At 35.6% G+C, this 20,745-nt stretch overlaps 1 protein-coding gene across 1 annotated transcript in view; it reads right to left on the bottom strand.

The window, feature by feature from the left end:
- Rabep1 (rabaptin, RAB GTPase binding effector protein 1) overlaps positions 1–20,745 on the bottom strand; it is a 97,410-nt gene that overhangs the window by 60,039 nt on the left and 16,626 nt on the right. Inside the window, exon 2 of the mRNA XM_078042720.1 lies at positions 3,576–3,704. Within this exon, the coding sequence (XP_077898846.1) occupies positions 3,576–3,704 (129 nt within the window). The remainder of the gene's footprint in view (positions 1–3,575; positions 3,705–20,745) is intronic.

Raw genomic sequence — 20,745 nt, forward strand, 5'->3', positions numbered from 1 at the left:
ATTGATGAATATGGGATGTCTTTCCATTTATGTAGATTTCCTTTAACTTAACAGTGTTTTGAAGTTTTCAGAATACAAGTTTTGAACTTATTTTACTACATTTATTAAGTATATTATTTATGTTAATGCTTTTTAAAATGAAAAAAACAGAAAAAGACAATCAATAAAATTTAATACTCCTTGTAGTGGAAACTCTAAACTAGTAAATAAAGGGAAATTATCTTACTCTGTGACAATGTTTGTAATAGAAACCTATAACATATATCTCCTGGTGAAACAAGAAGGCCTGTTATCAGTTCTCTGATTCTTTATTTTACCAGAAGTATCCCTAGCCAACTCACTAAAATTAAAAAAAAAAAAATTATAAAATTTTAAGTTTTTTCCTCATGAGGAGATCATAATATGATTTAAGAATTATTCAGCATTAGCAATGAATTCCACTATTATGTATGTGAGGCTATATACTGGCATATTATTGAATATAACATATTACTAAATTTAAAGGCAGAGCTAACACCATTACTTTCTAAAACTATGGCCAAAAAAAAAAAAAAATAGACTGGGGGGACACTCTTTGAGGTGAGTATTATCCTGATATTAAAACCAAAAAAGACTTTAGAACAAAGAAACTTGGAAAAATATCTCTTAGAAATACGAATGTAGAAATACTCAACAAAGTACCAACAAATCAAATTCAACAACACACACCAAAAAAAATAACACAGCATAACCAAGTGGAATATATCTCAGGAATGCAAGGATGGTTCAGCACTACATAAAAAAACACTACATAATCATTCCAGTAGACAAAGACCTTTATAAGATCCAAACTCTTCCATTGTAGAAACACTAAACCAGGAATAGAAGGAAACTGTCAAGCTGATAATGGGTATCTAGAAAAACTCACAGCTAAAATCAGCCATGTTTATAAGTCTGAATGCTTTCGTCCTAATATAGAACAAGACAGTGATGTCCATTCTTACCACCATTTATTTTAGCACTAGACTGAGGTTCTGTTCAGGACCATTAGACCAAAGTGGGGAAATGAAGAAAAAATAAATAAAAGGAATCCAGATTGGAAAGGAAGTCATAAAAGATGTGAAACTATTTACTATTCTCAAATGACATAGTCTTTTGTCCTGGAAATCCAAGGGAATCCACTAATCAGTTAATGAAGTCAGTTATATCAACAGATGTTCAATGGTAAATTATTTTTGCATCCATAGTAAGCACTTCTAGTAGTATACCGTTTTTTAACACTACTAACATCAGTTTTATTTAAGATTTTAAGCTCTAGGATCATAAGTAAAATTGGTCTGTTACAGTAGTATTAGTGCTTCTTGTTAGATAATAAGGTTATAGTAATCTCACAAAATAAATTGTATAGCTCTGACCCAGGAGAAAAGACTGAGACTACTTGTTCCTTGAAGATTGGATTGCACTAAATGTTTCAAATCATGAAGTTTTAATTTGAATTTTATGTACTTATGATAGAATGTATACTTCATATTTTTTTTTTAAAGAGAGAGTGAGAGAGGAGAGAGAGTGAGAGAAAGAATTTTTAATATTTATTTTTTAGTTCTCGGCGGACACAACATCTTTGTTGGTATGTGGTGCTGAGGATCGAACCTGGGCCGCACCCATGCCAGGCGAGCGCACTACCACTTGAGCCACATCCCCAGCCCTTCATATATTTTTAAAATATGTAATGCTTCATGAATTTGCAAGTAATTATTGTGCAGGAGCCATATATAATTCTAATTTTAGTATGTGTGCTACTGTAACAAGCACTGTTCATATCTTTTGAAACATAAAATAATTAATTTATTTATTATTTTGGAAGTGAGGATTGAACTCAGTGGCACTTTATCACTGAGCTACATCCCCAGCTCTTTTCATTATTTTATGTTCGGATGGGATCCCAATAAATTGCCGAAGCTGGCCTTGAAATTGTAATCCTCCTACTTCAGGCTTCCAAGTAAGTGGGATTATAAGCATGCACCACAGTGCCTGGGTAAACTTTAAAAATGTTAAATATCAACTTAAGCAGGGTTGGTGGTTCACACTTACAATCTCAGCAACCCAGTAGGCTGAGGCAGGAGGATCCCAGGTTAGAGGCCAGCTTCAACCATTTATCGAGGTCCTCAATAACTCAGCAAGACCCTGTCTCAAAAACTAAAAAGACCTGGGGATATAGTTCAGTGGTAAAGCTTAATAGATACAAATTTTAGACCACACCCAAATATATTGTGGTTAATCGTTTCTCTAGGTGACTTTTATTCAAGTTAAAGTTTGAGAGCACTGTTCTAGACTAAAGCAGTTTTAAAATTTTAGCATGCATCTAAATCACTATGGAAAGCTTGTAGAAAACACCAATCTAATGCTAATCCCAGTTCTTAGAAAATGTGAGATGGAACCCCAAAATTGAGCATATTTTTTGGGGGGATACTGGGGATTGAACTCAGGGACACTTAATCACTGAGCTACATCTCCAGCCCTATTTTGTATTTTATTTAGAGACAGGGTCTCACTGAGTTGCTTAGCACCTCACTGTTGCTGAGGCTGGCTTCGAACTCGAGATCCTCCCATCTCAGCTCCCAAGCTGCTAGGATTACAGGTGTGCACCACTGTGCGCTGCCAAAATTGAGCATTTTTAACAACTTTTCCTGGTGATGCTGATAATGCTGTCTACAATAACACTCTGAGAGCCCTGGGTCTGTAGGACATGGAAATTATATCCATATTGCTATAAGTCAATATCCCAACCTTTTGAATTAGGTCCCCTATCATGTTCTCTCATATATTTACCTATACACTTTCCACATATTTAGTCTACATTTCTTTTCCTCACATAAATTCAATCCAACTAAAGAACTATATGAATCTTCTGTATACCCAGCAAGCACCTAAGTACAATGTCTCAGAGTAGATACTTAAGTATTCACTGAAAAATTACCAAACATTTGTCATATTAATTCCATGAAATGTCAGTTTTGATATAACGTGATAAAAACTATTATTAGAATGCCAACGGTCCTGGAGATATACCTCAAGTGTTCAAGAGCACTGAAAGTGTCAAGTCTCAGGATTAAGTATCAACACTTAAGATTAGAAAACAAGGAAAAAAATAAAAATAATGCATGTTCCACTTGTTTTTCAATTTCATTATTAACCCTAACCTTTAAATAGTTTTTGTTTTTTGTTTTTTGTTTTTTTTCGGGGGGAAGGGATGTACTAGGGAGTGAACACAGGGATACTTTACCACTGAACGACATCCCCAGCCCTTTTTTATTTTCTAATTTGAGACAGGGTCTCGCTGAGCTGCTTAGGGCCTCACTAACTTGCTGAGGCTGGCCTTGAACCTACAATCCTCTCACCTCAGCCTCCTCAGTAGCTGGGATCACAGGAGTGTGCCACCACATCAGGCCTTTTCAATAGTATTATTTTGTTATACATTATAAGTACACATAAAATCAAGCTTTATTCAATGACAAAATTAACACTGTACTACCAAAAATCTTCACATTTAAAGGCAGTTTTAGCTTGAGAGTTTGGAGGAGACTTTGTGAACTTACCCTCTTTAGCCAAATATAGCTCCTTAAATTTTGCTCTCTTTTGATTAAATTCTTGCTCAAGCTGCTGCTGTGCACGTAAAAATTCTGCATTAATTTTTTCCAATTCTGCTACCCGTTGCTGAAGAGAAACTGGAAAAAACAAAAAACTAAGTTAACAAGTAATTTTGTTTACAAATTAAGTAACAAGAATAAATTAGTATTTCAACCAAACAATGCCATACATGGAACAAGTAGTCAAGCTATTCCCAAGATCTACTATATTCTTAGAAATTCTCATTTTAAAACTTCTATTAAACTTAATAAACAAACTGTGAATGAGTCATGTATAGTAAAACAGCATATAAACAGAGAATCACATAAAGCTATATCCCAAAATAGCTTCCAAAGTTCTTTTGTACAATTGGAAGAATGTCAACTTGAGGTAGGATAGAAGAAACATGAACAGGTAGAAAGGACAGAAACAAGGAAAGAAAGAAGGCCTATAGCTTTAAATCTAAAAACTCCATAAATGTCCTTCCCTTTACCCCTTCATCTGTTTTCTTGCACGCCTGAATTCTTAACAGGTCCAATAAATCTTAAACTACTGTAAGTCCAGTTAATTAGTGCTTATATACCTTATTGCTTACAGAATATATTTTTAGACAAGTTAAAAGAAGCTTACAGAGAGATTGTTAGAGACCCATGATATGGGTACAGTCTGAAGATTCTAAGAATCAGACCACCACGACCTGCTCTGTGCTCCACAATCATTAGGCTGACACCACTCCCTTACACATTTCATATTCCCCATTTTCAAGGTTTCCTTTGAAAGAAACCTGGCCAGGCTGAAAGGCACATACCTGTGATTCCAGTGACTAGAGAGATTGAAACAGGAAGATCTCAATTTCAAGGCCAACCTAAGATTTAATCAGATGCTATCTCAAAATAAAAAATATAAGGCCTGGAGATGTAACTCAGTGGTAAAGTGTGCTTAGGTTTAATCCTCAGTACCAAAAAAATAAAGGAAGCCTGAGACCCCAAAAGACGGCTCACTTTGGAATACTGGCACACCTTGGCTTGCTTTCCAGAATAAATCTCCTTGCTTTCCTTTTTTCCTTTTGATTCTGGGGATTGAACCCATGGACACTCTACCACTGAGTTATATACCCCTACCCCTTTTTATTGAGACAGGGTCTCACCAAGTTGCTGAGATTGACCTCAAACTGGAGATTCTTCTGACTCAACCTCCAGAGTCAGTAGGATTACAGGCATATACCACCACATAAGGCATGCTTTCCAAATAATATGTGTACCCTCAAATCCCATTCTGTGATATAAATCAAGAACCTGCCAGAACTGAGCTGAGGTCCCTTTTTCCCTTCTGGGGATCTCCTCAGACCTTATCTGGTAACAAATCCACTTTTAAAATTAAGTATTGGATTATTTAAGGTAATTATCCTACAATTATCCTACAATGAAGCCCACTGCCAATACTGCTAGTTCCTGTTTCTCTCAAGTGTTACAAACCAAATCTAATGGGTTCCCTGATTGGAGCAGCCATACCAGTCAGAACTATTTTTCCAGTTTCAAAGAAATTCATTAACAGTATTCTGAAATCATAATCAAATAGGAAGAATAAAGAACTGTTCATTCTGTATGAAATCTCAAAAACACTAAAGATTACATGGTTTTCAAATTACCATTGATCATGGTGTGGCAGGGTCTGGGACACATTTTTGTCATAGGGACTTTAAATTTGGCTAAAACTCATTAAATGACTGCCTGCTCTGGCCAAGTCCAGGGACCGTTTTGGCTGAAGAACATACTCTTGACCTCCTCCTTTGCTCCAACTGAAGCCCAACCTTAAGACCATAATCCCTTCAGGAGATATCCATCAGTACTAATTAGCCACTAATTATTTGGATAAGAGGTCTAAGTTCCCTACTATAAACTACCCTAGGATAATGATTTGTCTGAATTTTTAAAAAAATGTAATTATAAATGAGCAGAATGCCTTTATTTTGTTTTTTTTTTTTATGTGGTGCTGAGGATCGAACCCAGTGCCTCACATATGCTAGGCAAGCACTCTGCCACTGAGCTACAGTCCCAGCCCTTGCCTATAATTTTTACCAAGATCTGAGATTATTTTTGAAGGCATACCTACTCCCCAGCCCATTGTTCAATTTAATTCAGAGCTAATTTTATAATGCATAGAAAAAAAGACTAGAAAAAATATGAATGATATATCTAAACATAATAGAATTATGACTCATAATTTGCTTCTCTATACTTTGCAAAGTTCTCTACAATGAGGGTATACACTTCTCTGATAATACATAAAAACTAAAATTGGTATTTATTCATTTCCATAACAGACTAGCCTCACTAAATTTATCATTATTAATATAACCCATGGCAAAATGAGGAAATGACCACTGCTTTGAGTTATATATCATTACAGTTAAGGAGTCATTGTGAGGGACAAATATCTAGAGTCTTCAGGTTAAAGCAATGACATCATATGAAGGCTTGAAAACTTGTTGAGAGAGAGAGATGGGGAATACATCAGAAGGAGAAAATATGTGATTTTTAAATTTTTTTTTAATTTTTTTTTTTTTTTTGGTACTGGACATTGAACTCAGGGGCACTCAACCACTGAGCCACATCCCCAGCCCTATTTTGTATTTTATTTAGAGACAAGGTCTCTCTCACTGAGTTGCTAGCACTTCACCACTGCTGAGGCTGGCTTTGAATTCAAGATCCTCCTACCTCAGCCTCCTGAGCAGCTGGGATTACAGGTGTGTGCCACTGGCACCTGGCCAGATTATGTTATTTTTACCATGTAAAATCATGAAGGAAATTTGTTCTCTGGGATCTTTATCTCTGCTGGTATTTTTATCATTAAATTACAACAGTTAAACAAATAACTAATCCATCAAACACTTTATTTGTTCATGTTAGGGATTGAACTGAGGATGCTCTACCAGTGTGCTAAATCCCCAGTCCTTTTTATATTTTGAGACAAGCATGGTTTCACTAAATTGCTGAGGCTGGCCCCAAACTTGCAATCCTCCTGCCTCAACCTCACCATCACTGGGACTACAGGAATGAGCCTTAATACTTTATTATTACTGGTAGCTCTTAATTACTGCAAAAACAGGAAAGGGAGCCTGGCCTGGTAGCACATGCTGGTAATCCCAGTAACTCAAGAGAATAAAGCAGAAGAATCACAAGTCCAAAGATACCCTCAGCAATTTAGCTAAGCCCTAAGCAACTTAGTAAGACCCTGTCTCAAATAAAAAATTTTTTAAAGTGGCTATGTATATGGCTCAGTGGCTAAGCACCCTGGGTTCAATCCTCTGTACCATAAAAAGAAAGGAGGAAAAAAGAGCAAGGAGAGGCTCTGAGGAGTGAATAAAAGAGATAACAATTCCACACTGTATGTATACATCAAAATACCATGTTGGACATGATAAAAACACACAATATTTTTCTATCAATTTAAAATAAACAGCTGGGTGTGGTGGTGAACGCCTATAATCCCAGTGACTCGGAAGGCTAAGGAAGGAGGATCAGAAGTTCAAAGCCAGGCTCAGCAACTTAGTAAGAACTTGTCTTAAAATAAAAAGGGCTTGGGCTGGGGATGTGGCTCAAGCCGCAGCGCGCTCGCCTGGCATGCGTGCGGCCCGGGTTCGATCCTCAGCACCACATACCAACAAAGATGTTGTGTCCGCCGAGAACTAAAAAATATATATGAAAAATTCTCTCTCTCTCTCCCTCCTCTCTCACTCTCTCTTTAAAAAAATAAATAAATAAATAAAATCAGGGGATCCATTTTAAAAAAAAAAAAGATTCCTTGGGAATAAACAGCGATTTATAAAAAAAATAAAAATAAAAAGGGCTAGAGATGTTGCTCAGTGGTTAAGTACCCCTGGGTTCAATTCTTATTACCAAATAAATAAATAAGTAAATTGAAGAAAAAACAAGAGCCTCTCCTCTTTCTTTCCCTAACAACTATATTCTCGTCCCAATCCCTACCTTCCACTAAATCACAGACATGCACGCACAAAATGCCTGCCATTCAACATTATTACATTTAGGTCAAACAAGGCTAATGAAACCACAACACAAAATTAGCAGAAGCCTATAACCCCTGTGCCTTGGAAAATAGAGACTGGAGGACTGCAAGCTGGAGGCCAGCCTCAGCAATTTATCGAGGCCCTAAGAATTTAGTGAGACTCTGTCTCAAAAAACAAACAAACAAAAAGGACTGGGAATATGGCTCAGTGGTAAAGTGCCCCTAGAGTCAGTATCCAATACCCAAAAAAAATAAAATAAAATTGCAGCACACTACTGTAATAAAGCTGCTCAGGAGACTCAGGCAGGAGAATCAAAACTTCAAGGCCTGCTTAACTTAGCAAGATCCTGTCTCAATACAAAATTTTTTAAAAAATGAAAGAAATAAACAATAATGGAATTTGAGAATATCATATTAAGCAAAACAAACCAAATTAAGATAGAAGAAAAAGAAAGAAACAAGAACTGAAAGTATAACTCAAAGTAGAATCTTCCTCAGTTGAGCCCCAGTACCATCCAAAGGGTGAAAAAAAAAATTGCAGCCAAAAATTAAATGTGTTTCTCCACTGCTCCCAATCCCATTCTGGCTTTTACCCACACATCTTACTGGCTCTCTGTAAGATTCAGGACACTTTTCAATTCCAGGAATCACGATCCATTTGAGGGCCTTGTACATGCAAGGCACTGTATTACCAAGTCACATCCCTAGTCCTGGGGGATTGGGGGGGGGGTAATGAATAAATTAAAAAAAAAAAAGAAAAGCAGAGTGATTAGGTACCTTTTTATGTAGCCACAGAAGACCAGAAGTCACTTCCAATCTCATGATTCTGACTCAGTTCCATGCTTAGACTTCCAGCTCACACTTTTTTTTTATACCATGTATTTCACAGCATCATGAACCAAACTAATTAGTGTCAATGACAGCCTTCAATAGTACTAAACCTTAAATTTATCAGTTCAGAGTTTTAGTCATCAGCCTTTCTGAGTCACCCCACACATTCCATATACTGTTACCTTCATTTAAGTAATAAGAAAAAGGGAAAACCTAATGTTTGACATCCAAAAGGAAAAATTACTATACCATTTACTGAAAATATGTAAATTGAGCAACAGTAATACAGAAAGAAAGGAAAAAGAAAAAAGAAGAATATCACAAAGGAAAAAGCCAATACTTTGGTTACCCAATATACTGCCTACATGACCTAGTTGAATCTCTATCCCACTCTAATCTTGTTTATATTTGCAACAGAATGCCTGAAGCCACAAATTCCTTTTCAGACAGGATAGTCAGAACCCGTTCAATCTAGCCAGGCAAGGGAGTGTACACTTGTAATCCCAGTGATTCTATAATCCCTGGGACTCAGGAGGCTGAGGCAGGAGGATCTCAAATTCAAGGACAACCTCAGCAATTTGATGAGACCTATCTCAAAATAAAAAGGGGACTGGCATGGTAGATCACTCCAGTAATCCCAGTGGCTTGGGAAACTGAGATAGGAGGATTGCAAGTTCAAGCCAGCCTCAGCAATTTAGTAAGGCGGTCGGTAACTCAGCAAGACTCTCTCTATATAAAATAGTAAAAAGGACTGGGATATGTCTCAATGGTAAAGCAACCTTGGGTCCAATCCCTGGGTGGTAATAAATAAATAAATAAGGCTGGAGATTTAGCTCAGTACATCTCTTACCCAGTACTAAAAATCCCCAGTACAAATAAATAAATAAATATCTAAGATGGCTGCCAAAATGACCACCAGACAACTGCTAATTTCACTTAATTCTATCTGCATGCTATCTCTTTTTTTCTCTCTCACATACACAGACACACACCTCTCCCACACAGTGACAACTGCCATGGCTACAAAAAAAGAACCATGAAAGCAAATTATGATGTGCTCATGTAATAATAATGTAATGAATCCCACTGTTATAATTAAAAGGCACCAACAAAAAATTATTTTAGCCACAAAAGGAACAAAAAGAGCATCTGAATCCCTGAACATCCCAATCTATTCTCAGAAAGACATCAATGTTCCTCCCCTCTATTAACCTTTCTCTCCTCATCCCTATATCCATAGCCTCCTGATATCCAAGGGTCAAGAAGCTGATATGGGGGCCTTTCTTCCAGCTTCCATTCTTTTGGGCCAAGAATACCCTTTCTTTACTGCTCAACCCAGGCTTTGTCTCATTTATTCATTACAAGATTCTAAGAAAGAAAAAGGACCCAGTTTGGCGTCAAAACAAATATCAATTTTTAGATACTTTATTTTTCCTAATTTTGCAACAACTTGAAATTATTTTTAAGCCCTTCACTACATCCTATTACTACATTTTCTAACAAGGAAAACACTGTACTTAATAAATAAATGGGCAAATGAATTAAACAGACACTTCTCAAAAAAAGAAATACAAATAAACAACAAATATATATAAAAAAATGTTTAACATCTTTAGCAATTAGAGAAATACAAATCAAAACTACACTGAGGGGCTGGGGTTGTGGCTCAGTGGTAAAGCACTTGCCTAGCATGTGCGAGACCCTGGGTTCAACCCTCAGCACCACATAAAAATAAGTAAATAAAATAAAGATATTAAAAAATTATATTAAAAAAACTACACTGAGATTTCATCTCACACCAGTCAGAATGGTAGTCATCAAAAATACAAATAATAATAAATGCTGGAGATGATATGGAGAAAAAGGAACACTTTTATACTGTTAGTGGGATTGTAAATTAGGATGACTACTATGGAAATCAGTATGGACATTCCTCAAAAGACCAGGCCTGAAATCACTATATGACCCAGTTATACCACTTCTTGGTATTTATTCTAAAGAATTAAAGTCGTCATACTACAGTGATATGCACGCCCATGTTTATAACAGCACAATTCACAACAGCCAAACTATCGAACCAGCCTAGGTATCCTTCAACAGTTGAATGGATTTTAAAAAAAGAAAATATGGTATATATACACAATGGAGTTTTATTCAGCCATAAAGAAAAATGAAATTATGTCATCTGCAGGAAAATAGATGGAACTCGAGACCATTATTTAATAGAAATAAGCCAAACTCAAAAGATCAAGGGTTGTATGTTTTCTCTTATTATGTAGAACCTAGAGAGGAAAAAAAATAAAGGAAAATGGGGGTGGGGGTCTAATGAAAATCAAAGGGAGATCAATACTGTGGGCAGGAAGCAAGGAGGGAGATGGAAAGTGCCAGGGAGTGATACTGAGAATTGAACCCCAGAGTGTTCAACCACTGAGTTAGATCCCCAGTGCCTTTTTTTTTTTTAGGCAAGGTCTCACTATATTGCCCAGGCTGCCCTTGAATTTGCAATCCTCCTGCCTCAGCCTCCCTAGTTAGCTGTGATTACAGGCATGAGCCAACTTGCCCTGCCAAAAGAAATTTTCAAACATTTCCACCTAGCAAGCTCTCATGTGTGTTCTAAAACTTATCACTCCAGCCTTTTCTAACAATAAGAGTGATTATTATTTACTGTAAATCCACTGAATTATATATAGCATACCTCACAGAGGAAGGGTGGGAAGGAGAAAGTACAACGTGGATGGCAGGGATGGTAGGGATAATCTTACACTGTTCTCTAACAAATATTCATGACAGACAAATAGTAGTCCTCGTAAAGGTAATTGTATTACCATACCAAACATTTTACAATATTTGAAAAAACAGATGGTATTAGGTAATCAAATATCTTATTCAGTTTTTCCATAGTACCAAAGATAATCAGTTCTTTAATGCAAGAAAAAAATTGTTCCACCTTACATAATTTCATTTCAATTCAATTCATATAATCCCAAAGACACCTGACTTTGACAACTTGTAGAAAATGCATCCTTTTGTCCTGCCCATTTACAAAAATAAACCTTTTTTTTTTTTTTTGTACTGGGAATTAAAACCAGAGTTACTTTACCACTACTTTAGTTACTTTACCCCATTAACCAGTCCTTTATTATTATTTTTTAAGGCAGGGTCTTCCTAAATGGCTTAGGGCCCTGCAAAGTTGCTGAGGCTGTCCTCAAACTTAGTCTTCTTGCCTCAGCCTCCTGAGTAGCTGAGATTGCAGGCATGCACCACCATGCCTGGCTTTATTTTTATTTTTTTGATACAGGGTCCCACTAAGTTGCTTAGGGGCTCACTAAATTGCTGCAGCTAGTCTCTGAACTTGTGATCCTCCTGCTTCAGCTTTCTGAGTCCCTGGGATCACAGGTATGATCAACAGGAACTAAAATGTTTGAAAATTTATTTTGGCAGGGCAAACCCACATGACCAACAGGATCTAAACACTTAATAATATTCAGTAAGCTTATCCTAGTGGGGTTTTTTGTTTGTTTTGGACCACAACACCACAACTCCACATTGTTAATATTAGCCCACAAGACTGACATAATCTTACACTGTTCTCAAAATCCTTTCCACTTAAACTGCTATTAAGCCAACACTCTCTCCAACCTAAACCTAGTATAGTTTTAGTAATGTTGGAGGGTTGTTGTTATTTGCAAAGTTTTAAGCTTGGATTTTGGCACATTATCATGAGATCTTAGTAGAGGTTAATACTAATATATTAGAAAGATTGTTCTATCCAATCATCTTTAGTATCAAAATATATTTCTTCCTCTTACCCATGACTTTATAAAAATTAAAAAGTGCCAGGAGTGGTGTGCAGGCCTATAATCCCAGTGACTCAGGAAGCTAAGGCAAGAAGATTATAAATTTCAAGACAGTCTCAGCAAGATCCTAAGCAACTTTGTGAGACCCTATCTCAAAATGAAACATAAAAAGACCTGACAATATAGCTCTGTGTAGAGGGCCCATGGGTTCAATCCTCAGTACCAAAAGTAATAATAAATTTAAAAGTAAGCTAACCAAAATTTTTAAGTAAGAGAAAGTTGGCCAAATGTTGGAAAGGTTAAACTTTTTGCATTAGGTTTCATTATTAAAATGCACAGTATCACAGATTATGAGCATTAAACACAGCATATTTTTTTTTAATTTCAAATAAATACAATCAAATAATAGTTGTTACTAACAATTTCAGGTTCTTAATTCTGCTAAGAAGAAATGAAGATGTTCATTTGGTCCAACTTTTTCTGGGGATTCATTCTAGTAACAACTATATCACTTTACTTTCTAAAATGCTCATAAGCTACTTATGTGTAATAATCCACACATTTTCAAATGTTCGTATTCAAGCAAGATAACAAATCAAGACACACAAATAAAAAAAAAACTTTGAGAAAAAGCAAAAATACAAAAGGGAAATAACTGTGAAAAATTAATAGTTTTTTGCAGTATAATAGAAAAGATAAGAATGGAAATACAAATAGAGAAAAAAAATCAGTAGGCTCAGGAAAGGGAAAACAGGAAGGTCTGGGATAATAATAAGGGACAGGAGAGCAAAGAAGAGATAGTATATTTAGGGCAATTATTTTGGGATGACTGGATGTAAGTGAATGTTCAATAGACTACTGATGCAGTATTAACCGTATTGCAGGGTTTATTCCTTTATTATCATCATATATATTGCCAAATGGAACACCCAGTGACAATGTAACCATGAAAAGGGCTAACAGGATTCTTTTAGAATCAATTATACAGCTGAAATATACTATAGAAGCCAGGTGTGATGGCACATGCCAGTAACCCCAGCAGCCCATGAGGCTGAGGCAGAAGGGTTATAAACTCAAGGCCAGTCTGGGCAAGATGGCTTCTCAAAATAAAAATAAATGCTAGAGATGTAGCTCAGTGACAAAGTGTCCTAGGTTCCATCCCCAGTATATATACGTGTGTGTGTGTGTGTGTGTGTGTGTGTGCACATATATGGTATATATATATATAATACATATATGGAGGTGCTATTGTTCATTAACATTAACAATCATGACATGTGGAAGGTGATAAATCTACATACTAATCTTTTGCTTTTTAAGTGAATATTTTCAACTTTAAAAAGTTCCACATAAAGCTGGTTTTTGTTTGGTGGTTGTTTGGGGTTTTTTGGCAGGCAGGGGCGAGTAACTTGAAATTGAACCAGGGGCACTTAACCACTGAGCTACATCCCTAGTCCCTTTTATTTTTTGAGTCAGGATTACTCTTAAGTTCATGTGCCTTGATAAACTGCTAAGGCTGGCCTCAAATTTGTGATCGTCCTGCTTCAAACATGCAAGCAGCTGGGATTACAGGCATGTACCACTGAGCCCAGCATAAAAATGTTTTTAAATAAGACAAAGGAGTCAGGCTAATCTTTATTTCCATTTTGTCATTTCTGTACCTGAGGGTTTACCAAAAAATAATTTACCCATATAATACCACTGCTCCACCATTCCAGTTAATGGGGCATTATACACATACACATACACATACACACACACACACACACACACTCACACACACACACACACACACACACACACACACATATACTTCACAACAGAGAACTATTAATTTAAAATTTTAATTATTAGGGTGGTATGTAGCTTGATGGAGTACCTGCCTAGCATGGATAAGGCCCCTGTATCACCACCAAAACACACATACACACATATGCCCTTATTAACTTCTTTTAATATAAAATTGTAGTTGGATTAAAATATTCTGAATATCTTTACCATTTTTAGGGGGAAATGCCTAATGCAACAAAAACCATCTCTTAGAACCATGTTTGATTAAACCAAAATACAATCAACTTCCCCATGTATTTATTATCCTTTAACACAAAATTTTAAATGTAGACATAATTATTCTTTTCCCCACACTTGTGTTATAAAAAAGGTTACACTATAGCTACATATTCTATACCATGGATTACTTATCAGAATAAAAGTTCATCATAAATAAGTAATAAAAACACAAGGATCATATTTTATTTACAAGGAAAGTTGAATGCATTATTTATGAGCTTTTCAGAAATATCAAGTTCATAGATATGGATTTGAATTTTAAGAAATACCCATCTTACCTACATGTGGATGAAGAAGATTAACTGTGTGTCTAAGAAGGGGAACATAAGAACCAACAGGTCAAAGAAGTTTCAAGGATAGAATGCTAATGTTAAGATCAACATTAGCATTGAACAAAGAAGAGTAGTATTTTTAGGGCAATTATTTTGGGATGACTGGATGTGAGTGAAAGTTCAATAGACTACTGATGCAGTATTAACCATATTGCACCAAAAAATGAAACAGAAAATAACAGGAGATAAAAAATTAAGTATCAATGATATGTCTCGTATTATATGGGAAACAGTATAACATAATAGTTGAGAAAACAGGCTCCAGAATTAAACTAAGATTTGAATCCCAGCTCTACTAGTTATAAACTGATTCCTTTGCTCTATATGCAAAAATAGGAGCAGTAATAGTACTTCTGCTTAGGATGTAAAGATTAAATAATCCAAACAAAGCTCTTTATTGAGTGTCAGAAAAGTAATTTTATATACTGGCTAAATAAATCTTCAAAACAATGAACAATGCAGGCATCATCCCCCCAGTTACACAAAAATATTCCCTAAGAAACTGAATAATCTCTCTGTTGTTATATAGCTAATAAGTGGCAGAGTTCAAACACTGACATGTTGAACTGACCTAGTTGGATTTCTCTTTGACTACAAGTATTTAATATAAGACACTAATATAGAAGATTCATATATCACATGAGCAGGAGTTACAAATATAATACTATCTCTCCTAAAGGTGTTCTTAATGTATTCCCACTGTTCATTTACATGAAATACAGATTATTTAATTATAAATTAGTTTCCTCTATAAAAATAAGGGCATTATACTGTTGGGGTTTGAGAGGTTTTTACTTGGGGGGTTGTTTGGGAGTGTTTTGTTTTTGGTACTACTGGGAATTGAACCCAGGGGTGCTCTGTCAATTGAGCTACAACCCCAACCCTTTTTATTTTGAGATAGGGTCTTACTAGGTTGCCCAGGTTGGCCTCAAACTTGTTATCCTCCTGCCTCAGGCTCGCATGTCGCCAGAGTTAAAGTTCTAAAAACTTTTTTTGTTAATTAAGAAGAGAGTCATAAGTAAATAAATTTGATTTCTTGTTCCAAATCAACCTGGTCTCTCAATAATACTCAAACAAAAAGGCTTCTACTTTCTTATCACCAAACAAGAAATATTCTAATTATGGGAATAAAAAGAAAAAGCTTTATCTTTAAGTGTCTTCTATACAATCTTCAAGGATCTTCAAAAAATAAACAAGGTCTATAGATACCAATGTTTGCATCAATTACACAGTCACATTAGGTATTGAAGGGTACCAATGTCCACATTAATCCCACAATTCCATCACTTGTTTTCCTTTGATGATTTTGACAAACCAACTCAAATTATGGCAATAGAATTTCAACCCCTCACCAGAAAAAAAAAAGGTTGGAGTAATGTCCTTGTGCAGAAAGCTCTTCATATCAGTAAAAAGATAACTTGCAAAATAACTCCAAATTCCAACAGAAACCAAAGAAATAAATTTAAACAATATTTTTTTGCTCATCAAAATTAGCTAACTTGCCAGAGATGGTGGCACATGCATGTAATCCCGGTGACTCAGGAGGCTGCAACAGGAGGATCAAAAGTTTAAGTCTAGCCTCAGCAACTTATTAAGAACATGTCTCAAAATAAAAAGGACTGGGGATATAGCTCAGTGGTAAAGTGCTCCGGATTCAATTCCTAGTACCAAAAAAAAAAAAAAAAAATCTATTGGGGGCTTGGTGATAGAGTGTTGCCTAGCACGTGCAAGGCCCTGGGTTTGATCCCCAGCACCATGAAATGAAAACAAAACAAAAATAGATAATGTTTTTGTGGATCTCTTTCTAAAGATACCACTACCAGGTATTGGCATGCTCACACACTGCTGATGAGAGCAAAACCTCTGACAACCTTATAGGACAAAATATTAATAAAATATTAATCATATTTCTTATTTTCAATATAACTCTTTGATGTTGTAGAAATAATGTTTAACAGGGAAACTGCCCCTCTAAGAATCATCAAATATTGAGAGCAAACAATTTCTCCCTCCCACCCGACAAGAGTATACCTTTCATTTGCAAACCAACCACCTCTTTTGTCTAAGGCACATCAAGCCACAATTGCTCAAGCCCTAATCACTCCAAGGGCCAGGTAACAACTAAAGACTACCGCTACAGTTAGAAATACCCCAACAATATTCAAACTATCCAATCTTAAACTTGCTCAGACTTGTGTACTTTACCTGCCCTGTCCATTCCTTCCCATAGAAACCACTATAAAGGTCTGGCCCGTGCTGTCCTGTGATCTTTCTGCTTCTCAACTTACTTGGGTAGCTCTATGTGGCAAGGCATGCCCTTTCTCCTGGGATCTGTAAGTAATAAACTCTTCTTTTAAAGACACTTGTCTCCTTACACACGATCTTAAAAATCCAGGGTACATTTCAAGACAGACGGCGATGTGATAATCAATAGTAAAACATTTTGTTTATTTTTTAAGCAATTTCACTGCCAGGAACTTAACATAAAGAAATAATCATAGATGATGTATAAAGCTTTAATTGTAAGAATACTGACTACAGTATCAGTTAAATTTCTAAAACATTAGGAAAAGCCAATACAGTGGTCCTCCTTTATGGTTTCACTTTCCATGGTTTCAGTTACCAGGAGTCAGCTGCAGGAAATATAGAATTCTTCCATTTAAGAAGTATTAAATTGTACACTGTTCTGAATAGCATGATGAAATTTCATGTCATCCACTCCCACCTGCCCAGGATACAAATCAATTTTGTCCAACATATCTATGGTATATACACCAGCCACCCTTTAGTTACCCAGTAGCCATCTAGGCTATCAGGTCCACTGTCACAGTATCACAGTACTTGTGTTTAAGTAATCCTTATTTTACTTAATAATGGTTTTAAAACATAAGAGTAGTGATGCTGGCAATTTGTATTTGCCAAACTGAAGCCATTAAGTGCTTCCTTTAGGCAAAAAGATTAAAGTACAATAAGATATTTTGAGAGAGAAAGAACACATCCATGTAACTTAATTATTATACTCTTAAAATTATTCTATTTTATAATTAGTATCAATTTCATATTAATTTATAGATTACATTTTATCATGAGTATGTACATAGAGGAAAAAAACATAGTATATAAGGTTTGGTACTATCCAGAGTTTCAAGCAACCATCTGGGGCCCCATGGATAAGGGGGACTATGCCATCTCTAAAAATAAAAAATACAAAAATTGTATACAGGGGCTTGGATTGTGGCTTAGCAGTAGTACACTTGCCTAGCATATTCGAGGCCCTATAATAGCACCACATAAAAAATAAATAAAATAAAGGTATAAAAAATTGTATTCACAAATTTCAAGATGAAACTTGAAAAAGAACACAAATTCTATTAAATCTACATGAAATGTGATTAATATTTTATTAATATTTTGTCCTATAAGGTTGTCATAGTTTTTGCTCTCATCAGCAGTGTGTGAACATGCCAATACCTGGTAGTGATATCTTTAGAAAGAAAGATCCACAAAAAATATTAACGGTAAAGTAGAAAACAAAAAATTTGAATCTCTGACATATTTGAATAGTCAAACCAGCCTTAAAATGCCCTATTTATGAATGTGTTATACATAAAAAAATCTGAGCCTTTTACTTTTTTAAGCCACTGGGAGTTGACATTCCAATTGCTTTCAGTTAAAGGTATTCCTAACTCATACAAAGGAATACATCTGCTGGGCACTGTGGTGCATGCTTGTAATCCCAGAGTCTTAGGAGAATAAGATCACAAGTTCAAAGTCAGCCTCAGCAATTTAGCAAGGCCCTAAGCAATTTAGCAAGACCCTGTCTCAAAATAAAAAGGGCTGGAGTTGTTGGACTCCTGGGTTCCAATGCCGGATGCCAAAAAAAGGTCAAAATTTAAATATATCAAAAGTATCAATTTTTAAATATATATAACATTTGAAACAACAGATTAGATTGAAGTATTGGGACAAATAATTAAGGAATGAGGAAAAAAACCCTTTTAATTAATTTTAAATATTTATCAGAAGATTAAACATAATGAATTCCATTCATTAGAATATTATTAGTTGTTGAGTACTGTTTAAAATAATGGTATTTAATAATATGTCAATCATCACTTTATTTAACTGGAAAACAACAGGTTGTAAAAGTGTTATAATGGCTGGGCACTGTGGCACACAACTGAAATCCCAGTGACTCAGGAGACTAAGCAGGAGAATGACAAATCAACTTAGTGAAATCATGTCTCAAAATACAAAAAAAAAAAAAAAAAGTACTGGAGATGTAACTCAGTGGTAAACTGCCCCTGGGTTCAATACCTAGTACGAAAAAAAAAAGTCTTATAATGCTTTTGTTTCCTGAGTTGTTTGCAATGTGCAATAAATTTTGTCTAAAATTATAACTGTTGCAGAAAAGAAAAATAGCAATATAAAATGTAAAAGACCTAACTTGAAAAACAGCTCACAAAGAAATATTTTTTTTGGGGGGGGAGGGTACTGGGATTATCACTGAGCCACATCCTTGGCCCTTTTAGATTTTTTAAGATAGGTCTAAATTGCTAAGGGCTTCACTAAATTGCTGGGGCTAGCCTTGAATTTTCAATCCTCCTGCCTCAGCCTCCCAAGTTACTGGCATGTACCAACATGCCTGGCAAAAATAAATAACTTGATTAAAAATGACATTGAGCCAGGTGCAGTCGCATACACCTGTAATACCAGAGGCTCAAGAATTTGTAATCCTGCATTAGCCTTCCCAGATCACTGGCATTACAAATATGAGCCTTCACACCCAGCCAAGATAGATAGAATAGGTATATGAAACTGTCAAAGCATTACCAAAAAAAAGATGTTCAAATGAATCATAGATTTCCCTATACAAAAATTACCCCAAAAGCTATATTAAGACAAAGGACAGGACAGGCACAGTGATACATGCTGATAATCCCAGTGACTTGGGAGATCAAGGCAGGAGGATCATAAACCAGCCTGCCCACTTAGTAAGACCCTGTCTCAAAATAAAAAATAAAAAGATATGGGGATATAGCTCAGTGGTAGAGCATCCCTAGGTCCAATCCCCAGTACCAAAGTAAATAAAGTTTATTAGCTTCCATATGGATTTTCCTTTCAAATTGTTTCAAACACAAATTGTTTCCCAAAAAATATTACTTTTGATGCAAAAAATATTAATTTCATTAAGAATTGTATCTGGGGTTGGGTTGTGGTTCAGCAGTAGAATGGTTACCTAACATGTGTGAAACACTAGGTTTGATTCTCAGCACTACATTAAAAAAAATAAAATAAAGATATTGTGTCCATCTATAACTAAAAATATTTAAAAAGAAGAAAAAAGGCTGGGCATGGTGGTGGATATATGTAATCCCAGCAACTCAGGAGGCTGAGGCAGGAGGATCACAAGTTCAAGCCCAACCTCAGAAATGTAACAAGGCCCTTGTTAAATTTAACAATTTAACAAATGGTGCTAGAACAACTGCATATTCACATGTAGAAAAATGACCCTAGACACTGCCCTTACATTCTTCACAAAAAACTCAAAAGAGATCACAGACCTAAAATAAATGCAAAACTATAAACTTCTTAAAATACAACATGAGAGAAAAATCTGGATGATCTTGGCTTTGGAGATGACTTTTCGGATATAACACCAAAAGTTTAATCCCTAAAAGAAACAACTGATAAATTGGACTTCATTAAAATTAAAACCTTCTGATACACCAAAGACACTGTCAAGAGAATGAAAAGACAAGTCATGCCAGGTACAGTGGCACACGTCTATAGTCTCAGAGGCTGGGGAAGCTGAGGCAAAAGGATTGCAAATACAAAGCCAGCAACTTATCAAGGCCCTAAGCAACTCAGCAAGACCCTGTCTCTAAATAAAATAAAAAATAGGGCTGGGAATGTGATTCAGTGATTAAGCACCTCTGAGTTCAATCCCTGGTACCAAAAAAAAAAAAGACAAGCCATAAAAATTATTTGCAAATATCATGTCTGATAAAGAAAGGGTAGTTATCCAAAATATAAAATATAAAAATAACTCTTAAAATTCAACAATGGAAAAATGAACAACC

This window comes from Ictidomys tridecemlineatus, chromosome 3 (genome assembly GCF_052094955.1).
Source record: "Ictidomys tridecemlineatus isolate mIctTri1 chromosome 3, mIctTri1.hap1, whole genome shotgun sequence".
Classification (NCBI taxonomy): Eukaryota; Metazoa; Chordata; class Mammalia; order Rodentia; family Sciuridae; genus Ictidomys; species Ictidomys tridecemlineatus.